A 14,428-nucleotide genomic window follows, 5' to 3' on the forward strand; every position below is an offset into this window, starting at 1 on the left:
GTGCTGACGCTGCAAAAAGAGACAAACAGAAACAGGAAGAGAGACAGAAAAAGTGTGTGTGTGTGTGTGTGTGTGTGTGTGTGTGTGTGAGAGAGAGAGAGAGAGAGAGAGAGAGAGAGAGAGAGAGAGAGAGAGAGAGAGAGAGATGGACAGACAGGCAGAGAAAAACAGAGGGGAGAGATAAGCAGACAAAATAGAAAGACAGACAAACAGGCTAATAGGCCAAAACAGAGAAAAAGAGAGAGAGGGAGAGAGAGAGAGACAGAGACTCATACAGAGAGTCAGATAGACAGAGAGGCAGTTACAGAGAGAAAGGCAGACATAAAAAGCCAGAGAGATGTAGGCTGATAGAGAGAAGCAGATTCCGAAAGACAGGAAGACAGTCAGGCAGACAGTCAGTGAGACAGACAGGCAGACAGACAGGGAGACAGACAGGGAGACAGACAGGGAGACAGACAGTGAGACAGACAGGGAGACAGACAGGGAGACAGACAGACAGAAAACATTTTGATCATATCATTAGAATACATGGTGATTTAAGAGCAGGATTCTACACAATGTAAACAGACCATTAAACTTTATTGAACTAAAATGTCATAATTACAGTATGTGTGTGTGTATGTGTGTGTGTGTGTATATGTGTGTGCGTATGTGTGTGTGCGTGTGTGTATGTGTGTACATGTGTATGTGTGTATGTATGTGTGCGTATGTGTAGATGTGTATGTGTGTACATGTGTATGTGTGTGTATGTGTGTACATGTGTATGTGTGTATGTATGTGTGCGTATGTGTATGTGTGTACATGTGTATGTGTGTGTATGTGTGTACATGTGTATGTGTATGTATGTGTGCGTATGTGTATGTGTGTATGTGTGTACATGTGTATGTGTGTACGTGTATTTGTGTATGTGTATACGTGTTTGTATGTGTATATGTGTGTACATGTGTATGTGTGTATGTGTGTATACTGTATGTGTACAGTATGTAAGCCAGAGAATTCATCACAAACAGAACGACTGGATTCGGATTAGACTTAAGGACAATAAAGGAACTGATTTGATGAAATTTAAAAAAGCGATAAAATATGATGTTGTATCCTGGTCCTCAGACGAGCTCTGAGCGTGGCGTGCCCTCACTGCCGCCCCCTGCTGGTGACCATTTATTTAATCTCCAATTTAATTAATTTAATCTTTAATCTTTAATCTTTTGTTTTTACAAAATATTTTTACATCTCCTGATCAAAAATAATCATCTACAAGATATATTTGTTATGTTGTGCTCCTGAACACCAACTAATTAGACATGAGACAAAGTTTTCATGGTCTTGGTATAAGAGGGAACATAGAGCAGTAAGATGCATTATAATACACATAGACATGAGTGTTTGTGTGTGTGTGTGTGTGTGTGTGTGTGTGTGTGTGTGTGTGTGCTCAGAGACATGTGTGGACTGCAGGCTTGGTGAGACAGCTGTCTATCTCCAGTGGCATTTCTACAGAAGGTGTGTGTGTGTAGAGCTGAGCGCCAGGCTGGACAGCGAGTAGAGGAACTCCAGCTAGAGCTGCAGAAGAGATGAGAGACAGGAGTGAGATTGAGACATCAGCCATGCTGTCACTCCAAACAAACAACAAAAAGAGACAGACATAATTAAGTATTGATTACAGGAGACATCAGCATCCTGGGCTGTGTGTGTGTGTGTGTGTGTGTGTGTGTGTGTATGTGAGTGAGGAAGCTAAAGCTAAATGTTGCAGATGTGGAGTAATGTTCTCTCTCACTCACTCACTCACTCACACATTTTCTACCGCTTATCCGAACTACCTCGGGTCACGGGGCGTCTCAGGCGTCATCGGGCATCAAGGCAGGATACACCCTGCACGGAGTGCCAACCCATCGCAGGGCACACACACACTCTCATTCACTCACGCAATCACGCACTACGGGCGATTTTCCAGAGATGCCAATCAACCTACCATGCATGTCTTTGGACCGGGGGAGGAAACCGGAGTACTAGGAGGAAACCCCCGAGGCACGGGGAGAACATGCAAACTCCACACACACAAGGCGGAGGTGGGAATCGAACCCCCAACCCTGGAGGTGTGAGGCAAACGTGCTAACCACTAAGCCACCGTGACCCCCTTGGAGTAATGTTCTTTATGTAAAATGTGATACTCTTAGAACATAAAGAACGCTTAAGGGACCGTTGTTGTTTTTTCTCAGGAAAAATAACACTTAAAACAAGAAACCTTGTGGAGCCATTTTTACTAAAACTCTACACAAATTTAAGACCTTTCTCTGAGGGAATTGTTAAAGCTTACATTTAAACCCACAACATTGGGTTTGAAAACGTAGTAGATCTCACAAGCAATACACGAGCTAAGAACCCAGTATTATCTAATAAACACTTAACAACCCTTTAGTCATAAAAGTCTATCTTCTAATTATTAAGTCTAGCAGGTTCCAGGAATTACAAAGAAACCTGTAACAAAAAAACGATAAGTTCTTAAAAAAACAAACAAACAAATGTTCAGATCAGTAATCTAACTTTGGGATGCGTTAAACATTCGATTTAGAACCTTACAATCAGAACGGGTTCTAAGTTGAGTCTATCTTGGCATCTAAGAACCCTAAATTACTCAGCAAACCCTTAAAGAACCCTTCAATAACCATATTTGTTTTCTTAAAAGATTGTACCAAGTACCGATTAAGAGTAGTTATGGGTTCTTAAGCTTCTAAAAAGGTTCTACATGGAAAACATCATGATAGAACCCTTACACAACTTCAGAACCGTTAAGGCTTTTACATTTGTTGGGAGTTATTAAGGTTCTCTATACAGTAGAACCTTTAGAAACAGTTCCAAAAAGAGCCCATAAGTATGAAGTAAGACCTCTTGAGAACTCTTAACCGTTGTTATCATGTTTGGAGAACATTCCTTCAGATAGCTTTAGAACCTCCCAGATATCACAATACCCCTGGAGGAACTCAAGAATTCAGTTGATTTCAGGAGCAGTACTCACAGGACGGTACAGGGAGGATGACGGAGGTGAAGTTTGGCAGTACCACGTGTTCAGGGTGTAGGTTCCGTGGTAGAACCGGGTCTACAGGAGGACTGAACCCGAGGACTTCTGGGTTTGAGCCTGTAAAAGATCAATGAGGAGAAACACAAATTTAAGTTCACTTCAGTTCAACAGGATCCCAGCAGAGGAACCGAGGTTCTGCAGGATTTCATACATGGGCTTGTTTTTTGTGATTTGACCTTAAAACCACAATTAAAAGTTTATACTGTGCCCCCCTATATGGAAAACATAATTTTTATTTATTTATTTATTTATTTATTTATTAATTTATCAATCAATAAATCAATCAATTAATTATTTAATTTATCCATTTAGAGGGTCACGGTGGCTTAGTGGTTAGCACGTTCGCCTCACACCTCCAGGGTTGGGGGGTCGATTCCCGCCTCCACCTTGTGTGTGTGGAGTTTGCATGTTCTCCCCGTGCCTCGGGGGTTTCCTCCGGGTACTCCGGTTTTCTCTCCCGGTCCAAAGACATGCATGGTAGGTTGATTGGCATCTCTGGAAAATTGTCCATAGTGTGTGAGTGTGTGAGTGAATGAGAGTGTGTGTGTGCCCTGCGATGGGTTGGCACTCCGTCCAGGGTGTATCCTGCCTTGATGCCCGATGTCGCCTGAGATAGGCACAGGCTCCCCGTGACCCGAGGTAGTTCGGATAAGCGGTAGAAAATGAGTGAGTGAGAGAGAATTTATCCATTTATCCTTGTGCTCTAGCATCTGGTACCTGGGGCTGATTCTCCGAGCAGCATCTCTTGCAGCAGGCTGTCCATGCTGGCTTCTCCTAGGAGCCGAGCAAGCTGGAGCTGCTCCACCATGTGCCAGGCGGTGCTCTGCAGCGGAGGCAGCAACAGCAGCAGTTCCCCAAACCGGCCGCGCTGCTCGCACGTCGCCTCATCCAGTAACACGTGGGCCTGGAAACGCAGCCTGCGCACCATCTGAGCACGCTCCAGCCCCGGGCAATCTGAATAAAGAGAATCAAATTCAATACACTTATGACACTGGAAATCAACACAGAATTTACATTTACAGAATCTGGCAGATGCCCTTATCCAGAGTGACTTACATAATCTCATGTTTATACAACTGAGCAATTGAGGATTAAAGGGCCTTGCTCAGGGGCCCAACAGTGGCAACTTGATGGACCTGAATTCACAACCTTCCGATTGGTATCTCGAGAGCTTAACCACTAGGTTCTCAGTGATGTCACACATACTGTATCTCAGTACATACATTGTTTTCATACATTAAATATTGAGTTTCCACCCAAGAGTGATTATGAGCTTGTCTGGGGGCGGGGCTTACAATTGCTTGAATTAATGAATGAATTTAATTTGCATTTTTTATGTAAAAGATGATGCATGATTTCATAATAATCATCTGAAATTGTTTCTGAAAGGGTTAAAATTTTAATTTTATTTATTTATGCATTTTTGTCTGCTTCCCTACGCTAATCGACACGGCTCACTGGACTTTAAATCATAACCTCATCAGTTAATATCTAATATCTAATACTCAGATGTAATTCTTCTGACCTCAAATTTCATACATTTATTTTAAGATTTTTTTTTAATCCTGGAAAACCTGACCACGATTTTTGTGTGTGTGTATTGAAAGTGGAGTGAAGTGTGTGAACCTGACACTCCTCAGCCATTTTGGCTCTGATTTTATAATCAGTCTCTCCAGCCAACAGCTAATATTCCAGAACTTTCCAAGTTATTAATAGTTTTCCATAAGACACCATGAAACCAGAGCGTTCCAAGCGTGGTGGTTTTGGTAAATAGGATCGAGGCGAGGCGATGCAAGGCGAGGTAAGGTGAGGTAACGGGCGGCAGACGGTGACACGTGACTGACCCGGAGCGAAGAAGACGATGGCTCTGAGGCAGGCGAACTCTGTATCAGTTATGTCCAGCTCTCTGAGAGGCCTGACCAGCTCTTCTAGGACACGTGCAGCCACTTTGGACATCTCCAGCTCTGGACCGTTAACTGGGATGATGAAGTCATTTCCTGAGAGGAGGAATCAGAAGTGGAATCAGTGCTTACATGAAGAGAAAGACTTTGACAGTAAAATGCTCAGCTGGATCTTACCTAACAGGATGACATCGTTGAATGGAAGCGAGCGGCGAGCCACGCCCAGGATGAGGTGCTCAGCAGAATGAGCTCGCAGTAAGCTGACCTGCACGGAAACACAACATATATATATATCATCTTTTTATAATCTGTATATAGTAACCTTATATGTCTGTCTGTATATCTATCTATATCAGTCCACCAATCCATCCACTTATCATCCATCCATCCATCCATCCATCCATACAGCTGTCTTTCTGTCTGTCTGTCTGTCTGTCAGTCAATCAATCAATCAATTGATCAATCCCCCAACTCTGTGCCCTTCTATCTATCTATCTATCTATCTATCTATCTATCTATCTATCTATCTATCTATCTATCTATCTATCTATCTCAAGTCCATCAATCCATCCACTCATCGTCCATCTTTCTGTCAGTTTGTCCATCCATCCATCCATCCATCCATCCATCCATCCATCCATTCTGTCCATGTTTTTTATGGTGTCTGATGTGTGTCACTATCTAAGGGTCTGTGGGTTTATTATTCAGCATGAATGAAGCCACTGATGAAACAGACAGAAACATGTCCTACCCTGTCGTCCACCGACAGCTCGCAGAACTCAGGGATGCGTTTGGCCCATTCCACCAAGAGGAGGAGCTGCTGCTTTATGGATTCGCAAACGTCAGCCGGTCGAGCGATCTTCTTGGTGATAACGTCCCTAATGGGCGGAGTCAGAGCGGAGAACTGCACGAAGGACCACAACAGTGAGCTTTAACGTGGCTGAAGAACAGAACGATGTTGGCGAATGCAAACGATACGAGATGGAAAATCGGGACATTTACACACATGATTTAATTAGAGCAAGTTCTCCTTCACTTCCTTTTGTAAACCACATTATGGAAAATATCCCATGCCTCATTACTCAGTGAGCTCCTTCTGTGATCTCGTTTGTGTCGCCAATGTGGAAGCCATGAGCTTCTGAGAACTTCTGAGCTTGTGCATTCAATTAAACAGGCCTGAAGGTGCAGCACTGTTCTTCTTAACTCTAAGGATCACACTAATGGCACCTTAGCGCTGAGCTTGTTCAGAATATTAAACTCTTTTGTTGTCGCTTTTTGGCTTTTTCGCAGTGATGACGCCTACCTGATGTGTGCACTCTTCAGCCTTCAACAGGATGCTGATGGTCAGAGTCCCGACTCCCTGAGCTTCCCTCCGGCAGCTGATCCTGTCTCGCTCGTTCTGTACAGCTGAGGAAACAAAGTGTTGTGTTTAATCACAGACAAAAGAACTTTTTATTTTTTATTTATTTACCAGCCTGGCTTACACGTTGCTTTACTTAACTCACAAATAAAACCACCAAAAAAAAATTCTCATATTCATTAGTGATGTCCTTTGACATTCTCTATTTTTCATTCTTTCATGCATTCATTTTCTACCGCTTATCCGAACTATTCTCGGGTCACGGGTTCTCTATTTTTTATTAATAAAATATTTTAACTCGCCTCAACACTATGCTCCAGCTTCACAGTAAAATCTAAGTGAAATAACACACCTTGTGTTCATTTACCTGCTTACAGTGACTTCCATTATACATTCATTCATTCATTTTCTACCGCTTATCCAAACTACCTCAGGTTACGGGGAGCCTGTGCCTATCTCAGGCGTCATCGGGCATCAAGGCAGGATACACCCTGGACGGAGTGCCAACCCATCACAGGGCACACACACACACTCTCATTCACTCACACACTACGGACAATTTTCCAGAGATGCCAATCAACCTACCATGCATGTCTTTGGACCGGGGGAGGAAACCGGAGTACCCGGAGGAAACCCCCGAGGCACGGGGAGAACATGCAAACTCCACACACGGGAATCGGAGGCGGGAATCGAACCCCCAACCCTGGAGGTGTGAGGCGAATGTGCTCACCACTAAGCCACCATGCCCCACCATTTATATATTGTTATATACAATATACCTAGTGGCCAGATGTGGTACTGCAACCTATGTTAATAAACAACACTTTCCTGCACAGTTGCTTTATAAACTTTTCAATCAATGTCTGGGCTATTTCATCATAATCGTGTAATCGTACAGAACCGTTTCTGCTGATTAGATCCATATTTTACAAAGATAGACAAAGGGAAAAGTGGATTATGGAGTGGCTTATAAACGTACATCAGAAATAGGTCTTTATTTAAAAGCTGAGACAATTGGAAAACCTTAAACATTTTCTGATGCTCACGAGTTTGGAGTAGTTTCAGGTATTTTTTCTGAAACTATATTAACCTCAAACAAAGCTCAAGTTTAATCTCAAACTGAGCTGAGTTGTTCTCATGAAAGGCTCACTACATAGTCATAAGGTAACTTCTACACTTCTTCTGCAACAGAGATCCGCTTCAAAGCTTTGCCTTGAGTTGACGCTTGTCTGTTATAACATCACTGTATATCACGCCAGGGGGGCACGGTGGCTTAGTGGTTAGCACGTTCGATTCCCGCCTCCGCCTTGTGTGTGTGGAGTTTGCATGTTCTCCCCGTGCCTCGGGGGTTTCTTCGGGGGGTAGTGTGTGATTGTGTGAGTGAATGAGAGAGTGTGTGTGTGTGCCCTGTGATGGGTTGGCACTCCGTCCAGGGTGTATCCTGCCTTGATGCCCGATGACGCCTGAGATAGGCACAGGCTCCCCGTGACCAGAGGTAGTTCGGATAAGCGGTAGAAAATGAGTAAGAGTGAGAGTGAGTGTACATGACGCCCTCTGGTGGCCGAATGCTTTATCATACACCACGCTGATTTTAAACCCGGTTTAAGACCGGCTTCACACATCAATCATAATGATGTAGATTATATACACTTTTACAGTAAGTCTTCTTCTTAACTACTATCATGTCCCAAACCACGCATGATGTCTGATCTATTTTACATGTTTGCCCCAAATAATCTTCAGCAAATACAGTATGTGATCATACACAGGTGTGTTAATTATTGACATAAATCACGGCACTCCTTCTTGTCCTGATTAGTTTATCCCTCTCACTTATCAGTAACTCTCAGAAGAGATAAGACTCCACTTTAATTCTCTCTCCTTCAGAGACGTGCCGAAGTAAAGAAGATCCTCTTGCCTTTTCCATGCCTCCTGAAAAACTCCATGCAAACCCTAAAACTCATCTCTACACCGATATTCACAGGACATATACTGTATATAAAATATTATATATTTATATATATATATATATACACAAATTGTACGAATAAGCTATGGTTTAGAAAGGAGTTAAAAAAACCCAAAATATAATAATAATAATAATAATAATAATAATAATAATAATAATAATAATAACAATTTTAATAATAATAATAAAAATAATAATAATAATAATAATAATAATAATAATAATAATAATAATAATAATAATGTGCTGTTGCTTGTCACAACACGAGGAAAAACAACACACTCATGTTATTAATTACATTTCTTTGCCTTCTTCATTCTTCTTCTTCTTCTTTCGGCTTTTCCCTTCAGGGGTCGCTACAGCGAATCGTCTCCACCTATCCCTATCTTCTGCATCCTCAACACTTGCACCCACTAGCTTCATATCCCCATTAATTACATCCATATACCTCCTCTTTGGCCTTCTCCTTTGTCCCCTAAACGTCCAACATGAGCTGACCCTCTGATGTACTCGTTCCTAATCCTGTCCAATCTTGTCCCTTCCAAAGAGAACCTCAACATCTTCAGCTCGGCTACTCTAGCTCTGACTCCTGTCTCTTTCTTTGCCTTCTTCATTAAGGGTGCATAAACTTTTGCACTCAACCGAATCATTGGTCAGCATTTCACCTTCTTTCCTCATGCCGGCCCTGAAGCACTTCCGTAGTCTGCAGTACCGACACTGATTCCTCTTGTCTTTGTCCACCACACACTGCCTGCTGAACCTACACACACACACACACACACGCTAAGATGAACCGATCCACTTAGCTGTAAGTTTAAATTACTTTTCTATAACAGCATATCTGACAACAAGTGACTTATATACAGTAGAGGAATATCTGCTGTCGATGTGGGAGGAGATATTTAGTATGCAAAAATAATATGGAAGGAGAAAAGCTGTAACGTTACATTTTCTGGAGTTTATCCTTTCTGGTTTCTTGGAACCGTGATATGTTGATTTTTTTTTAGGAAAAGAAAGACTTCTGGAATCCGACATGCTCTAACCTGCATGTGTAGGCATGGTTCTTGCGTACGCTCCTCCTGAAGAAGCCCTTGCAGCCGTCGCAGCTGGATGCTCCGTAGTGTTTCCCGGTGGCTTTATCTGCGCAGATGGAGCACAGCATGGTTATGGCTTGGGGCAGCCTGGCTGTGGCTACAGGGGACGGCTCGGGCCTCAAAGGCTCTGTGAAGTGAGACATGTTTCAAATTACACTCTGTTGTTATTTCATCTTAATCTCATAAGATTTACATTTAGCCTGCAATGAGAAAAGAAGATAAAACCTTTACTCTAAACTTGCTTATAACAAAGGGGCAAAGGGCAGATGTTGAACATTTTACTGTAGCACAAATGTTTGTAGCTCTGGATCTGAAGATTCCCAGGTGAGTTATAAGGTTCTGGTGGAGTATTGAGGTGTTACAGTAGGTGACCGGAACTACTTTTCTGTTCCAGATGTTGTGGTTATTTTTATTTTTACAGTCTGTCATGTCTAAACCAGTGACCATGACTCTGCCATACAGTATCGAGGCTTTAAGTCTACAACTTGTAGGAAAGAGCTCAGCTAAGGATATCTTCAGTACCTTCGATAACTACTTCATGATGGATCTGGAGTCGATCCTGGGAACAATGAACAATGTGACAAAGAAGACAAAGAATTGATGCCAGAGTTACTTTTTCATGTTCTGTTGTGTTGGAGGAAACTGGGGACTTTAGAATAAAGCCACATAAATAGTAAGGAACATGTGGAACTTCACCAGACGTTAACATAAGCTCAGGATGTAACCGGGACCTTGGTCCTTTACTGCAGTGGAGTCCATTGAGTGTGCAGTGGGAATATACCCTTGGATGGAAACTCAGTTTATCACAGAGCTCCACACACATGCATCACATTTACTCGTCACTAGCGTTAAGTCTGTAATGATCTCAGTAATGACTCTGACCTGTTGGTTCCTCAGGAGCCTCTTGGTCACACAATTCTACTGGACTATAAACTGTCGTAGAAACGACATTATTTACATTGACATTATTTCCTGTCCAGTGTCACCTAAATGAGGATGAGGTTCACGTCTGAATCTGGTTCCTCTTAAGGTTTCTTCCTCATCTTATCATCTCAGGGAGATTTTCCTCACCACCGTGAGTCACCTCAGGCTTGATCATTAGGGACAAATGTTAGAGATAAATAATAACTTTATTTTGAACTTTATTCACTTGATCTTCTTCTATAAAGCTATTTGTCAACAATGTCCATTGTTAAAAGTTCTATACAAATAAATCAAATTGAAATTTACACCTGGAGGGCAGTTTAAAGACACCAACCCACCTTCTGACACACAGAAACCAGAGAACATCCAAAACCTCCTACAGACTGCATCTTAAGCTCAGGACTGAACCATAGAACCTGGAGCTCTTCGAATTAGAGCTCCATCCCTGTTCCACCCAAGAGCAGAATAAAATGCCACCAAACTTGCTCTGATTTCAAAGCATACAAAAAAACACACCTCTCTAAACCATGACGGCTCTTAACCATTCAGAAGATCAGATTTTATAAGGAAACGCAGACGACCAAGTGTGACAGTATCCGAGGGAAAGCCATGAACGGACGGACGGACATACGGTAGCAGGAACCATGGGAGGAACAAGTAGAGAAAAGTATTATTGCTCAGGTGAATTGATGGACCAAGATATTTATTCTTTACTATCATGAAAAACATTTTCCTCTTATCAACGTCAAGAGAAGCTGGTGGAGGAATGTGTTTATACAGTAGCTGTGATAACGTAAATGAACAAGAACCGAGTTCTATCTTATTTCGCAGACGTTCCACAACACCAAATGTAGCTGAAAATGGATAAAACATATTATGTGTAATTATTTTAATAAAGAACAATGGTTATTAGTGTAAGATGTAAGAAGAATAAAACAATTCTGTTGTAGTAAAAATGATCGATGCTTCTCCTCTTCATCTGGATTCATTTCCTCTCTCGGGACAATCCGGAGCATTCCGTTCCCGTTTGCTTTAACGCTATCCTTGTGCACTTTAACCCGCGCTGAAGCGTGTTGGAGGTCATGTCACACAAACCTGCGTCCACTGGCAGAACTTTGAGGCTGTCAAACTCCAGCATGGTGTAGCTGGGATCCAGAGCCACCGCGTAATCCGTGGTGTCCAAGTCCAGCGCTCCTTCAGAGATCTTCATGGCACCGTAATTCCAAATCGAACAGGACGGATGACTTTAAATTCTTTCCTTCTTTACACGAGAGACCATAAAAAACAAAAATCATTTAGGAGGCTTTGTTGCGTTCAATTCCTTTTCACCACCATGGCCTATTTCTCCTCTTTTTGGATATCTCCATGAAAAATCTCTTGCTTTCAACGTTCCCTGACTTTCTTATGAAAACTTTCCGTCCAGAAGCACGTGAGCCAAGATTGTGCTCGCTCTTGTCACTGTGTTTGCTCTTATCAGTGGACAGAGAATCATAAAGGGGAGGGTTCTTTCAGGTAAACATCTCACAGCACTAGCTCAGGAAAATGGACTCAGACGGACAGCAGAGTTTCACGAACGTAACAACACATGGAACTTTTTTTTTTAAAGAATTAATCACTGTTTTTGGTGTCACGTTATAACACATGAAGGTCCTGGAGTCACAGGTTCTATTTAGGATGACGGTTGTAAAGGTTCACTTCCTGTTTTGGCCACTAGAGGCCAGAAAGTTATCCAGATTGCGCGCTGATTACAAATGGGTTGCCTGATCTGATAATTTCATGCTTTTAAAATGTTAAAATTTATAAATGTAATCGAGCAGTGAACAGATATGCATAGATATAGATAATATAGATCACTAGCTTTTATTATTTATTTATATAAGCATAATATAGATGAATTTATATAGCCTTTTTATTCTTAATATATGAAATAAAATAATTTCTATTCTTCAATTTCTTGAAATATATCATTCTTATTTATTAAAACAATTTAACACGCCGTGAATCTTTTAGAACATTGTAATATTTACCCAAAAAATATTTCTCATGTTCGACTATAAAACTCGTTAGAACGAACAAGTAGAGTTTTAATATTTAAATCGTTTAAAGAGTACAGACCTGGCAACCCTGTATGGGGTTTTCCATTCACCTTTGCCCTGTGTTTGTTATCAGCAATATTGATTATAGGGTAAAAAAGATAAGAAGTCGATGCATGATGTACTATTACTGATTACACAACAGAAACGTTTTCATTACAGACGTTTACTTAGTAAACATGAATAAACGTTTACATTAGAATTATTATTAAAATCATTGCTTTAAGCTATTAAATAGGATGTGCCATAAATCTGAGGTGATAAACTTTATATAAGACTCTGACACAGATGTTATGATTGATATACTATGAGTGAGATCTGTTATTAACATCCATCTTCTTCTTCTTCTTCTTCTTCTTCTTCTTCTTCTTCTTCATCTTCTTCTTCTTCTTCTTCTTCTTCATCTTCTTCTTCTTCTTCTTCTTCTTCTTCTTCTTCTTCTGCTTCATCATCATCTTCTTCTTCTGCTTCTTCTTCTGCTTCTTCTGCTTCATCATCTTCTTCTTCTTCTTCTTCTTCTTCTTCTTCATCTTCTTCTTCTTCTTCTTCTTCATCTTCTTCTTCTTCTTCTTCTTCTTCTGCTTCATCATCATCTTCTTCTTCTGCTTCTTCTTCTGCTTCTTCTGCTTCATCATCTTCTTCTTCTTCTTCTTCTTCTTCTTCTTCTTCTTCTTCTTCTTCTTCATCTTCTTCTGCTTCATCATCTTCTTCTTCTTCTTCTTCTTCTTCTTCTTCTTCTTCTTCTTCTTCTTCTTCTTCTTCTGCTTCATCATCATCTTCTTCTTCTGCTTCTTCTTCTGCTTCTTCTGCTTCATCATCTTCTTCTTCTTCTTCTTCTTCTTCTTCTTCTTCTTCTTCTTCTTCTGCTTCATCATCATCTTCTTCTTCTGCTTCTTCTTCTGCTTCATCTGCTTCATCATCTTCTTCTTCTTCATCTTCTTCTTCATCATCTTCTTCTTCTTCTTCTTCTTCTTCTTCTTCATCTTCTTCTGCTTCATCATCTTCTTCTTCTTCTTCTTCTTCTTCTTCTTCTTCATCTTCTTCTTCTTCTTCTGCTTCATCATCTTCTTCTTTTGCTTCTTCTTCTGCTTCTTCTGCTTCATCATCTTCTTCTTCTTCTTCTTCTTCTTCTTCTTCTTCTTCTTCTTCTTCTTCTTCTGCTTCATCATCTTCTTCTTCTTCTTCTTCTTCATCTTCTTCATCTTCATCTTCCTCTTCTTCATCATCTTCTTCTTCTTCTTCCTCTTCTTCATCATCATCTTCTTCTTCTTCTTCTTCTTCTTCTTCTTCTTCTTCTTCTTCATCTTCTTCATCTTCTTCATTTTTAATAAACAAAAACATAAATTCCTCCATGACTGTAACTGTATCTGGGTCAAAGAAGGAAAAACAGAGAGTTTGGGCCAGATCTCCTTTTTTGTGCATGAACAACATCTCAGAGTCTGTCGGAGGTTTATAAAGGAAAGCTAAATAAAATAAAATAAAATAAAAACATAAAAGTTACCATTTGATTTATTTTTAGTATTATTATTATTTTTCTTTATAAATTGTAACAAATTACACGTCAGGCCACATGTGAGTAATTTTAGAGGGAATATCCATCATGCTTTGGTGAAACAGAGGTACCTCCCTATGTGAATGTCACCACAGGCCCCGGGTCAGGACCCCACCCTTTAACCCCCTCCCCCTTTTACCCCCCAAGACCAAACCCTCAGTGCAGGGGCTCCACTTTCGGTGATCGATGGCTCGTAAAATTCCGTCCATCCGTCACAGCTTACAGCTCACAGCTCAGTGCTGTAAACCATTTTGATAGTAATGACTTCAGATACACAATGAACACGAAAAATAGTTTAGTATCAATTTTCTGTTAAAATATGAAATTACTCATTTTTGCATAATTTCTGTCACAAAACTTAATTTGCATGATTTTAAAAGTGTTTCAAATGTCACACAAAGCTGTGAGTTAATTTTTTTTAACATAAAAACTAAAAAACCCAACATTTATTAATTTTAACTA

General features: G+C 40.8%; 1 protein-coding gene across 1 annotated transcript in view; it reads right to left on the bottom strand.

Annotated features, from left to right (window-relative positions):
• The window catches only part of hnf4b (hepatic nuclear factor 4, beta), an 11,871-nt gene extending 76 nt beyond the window's left edge, over positions 1–11,795 (bottom strand). Inside the window, exons 1-10 of the mRNA XM_060871975.1 lie at positions 11,417–11,795; positions 9,347–9,524; positions 8,969–9,063; positions 6,278–6,381; positions 5,726–5,878; positions 5,152–5,239; positions 4,918–5,070; positions 3,791–4,027; positions 3,011–3,130; positions 1–1,557 (exon numbers count right to left, since the gene is read on the bottom strand). The exon at positions 1–1,557 is cut by the window's left edge and continues 76 nt beyond it. Of these exons, the coding sequence (XP_060727958.1) occupies positions 1,430–1,557; positions 3,011–3,130; positions 3,791–4,027; positions 4,918–5,070; positions 5,152–5,239; positions 5,726–5,878; positions 6,278–6,381; positions 8,969–9,063; positions 9,347–9,524; positions 11,417–11,531 (1,371 nt within the window). The 5' untranslated portion in view covers positions 11,532–11,795 and the 3' untranslated portion in view covers positions 1–1,429. The remainder of the gene's footprint in view (positions 1,558–3,010; positions 3,131–3,790; positions 4,028–4,917; positions 5,071–5,151; positions 5,240–5,725; positions 5,879–6,277; positions 6,382–8,968; positions 9,064–9,346; positions 9,525–11,416) is intronic.
• Between the last annotated feature and the right edge of the window lie 2,633 nt (positions 11,796–14,428).

The sequence above is a fragment of the Tachysurus vachellii genome, chromosome 1 (genome assembly GCF_030014155.1).
Source record: "Tachysurus vachellii isolate PV-2020 chromosome 1, HZAU_Pvac_v1, whole genome shotgun sequence".
Taxonomy (NCBI): Eukaryota; Metazoa; Chordata; class Actinopteri; order Siluriformes; family Bagridae; genus Tachysurus; species Tachysurus vachellii.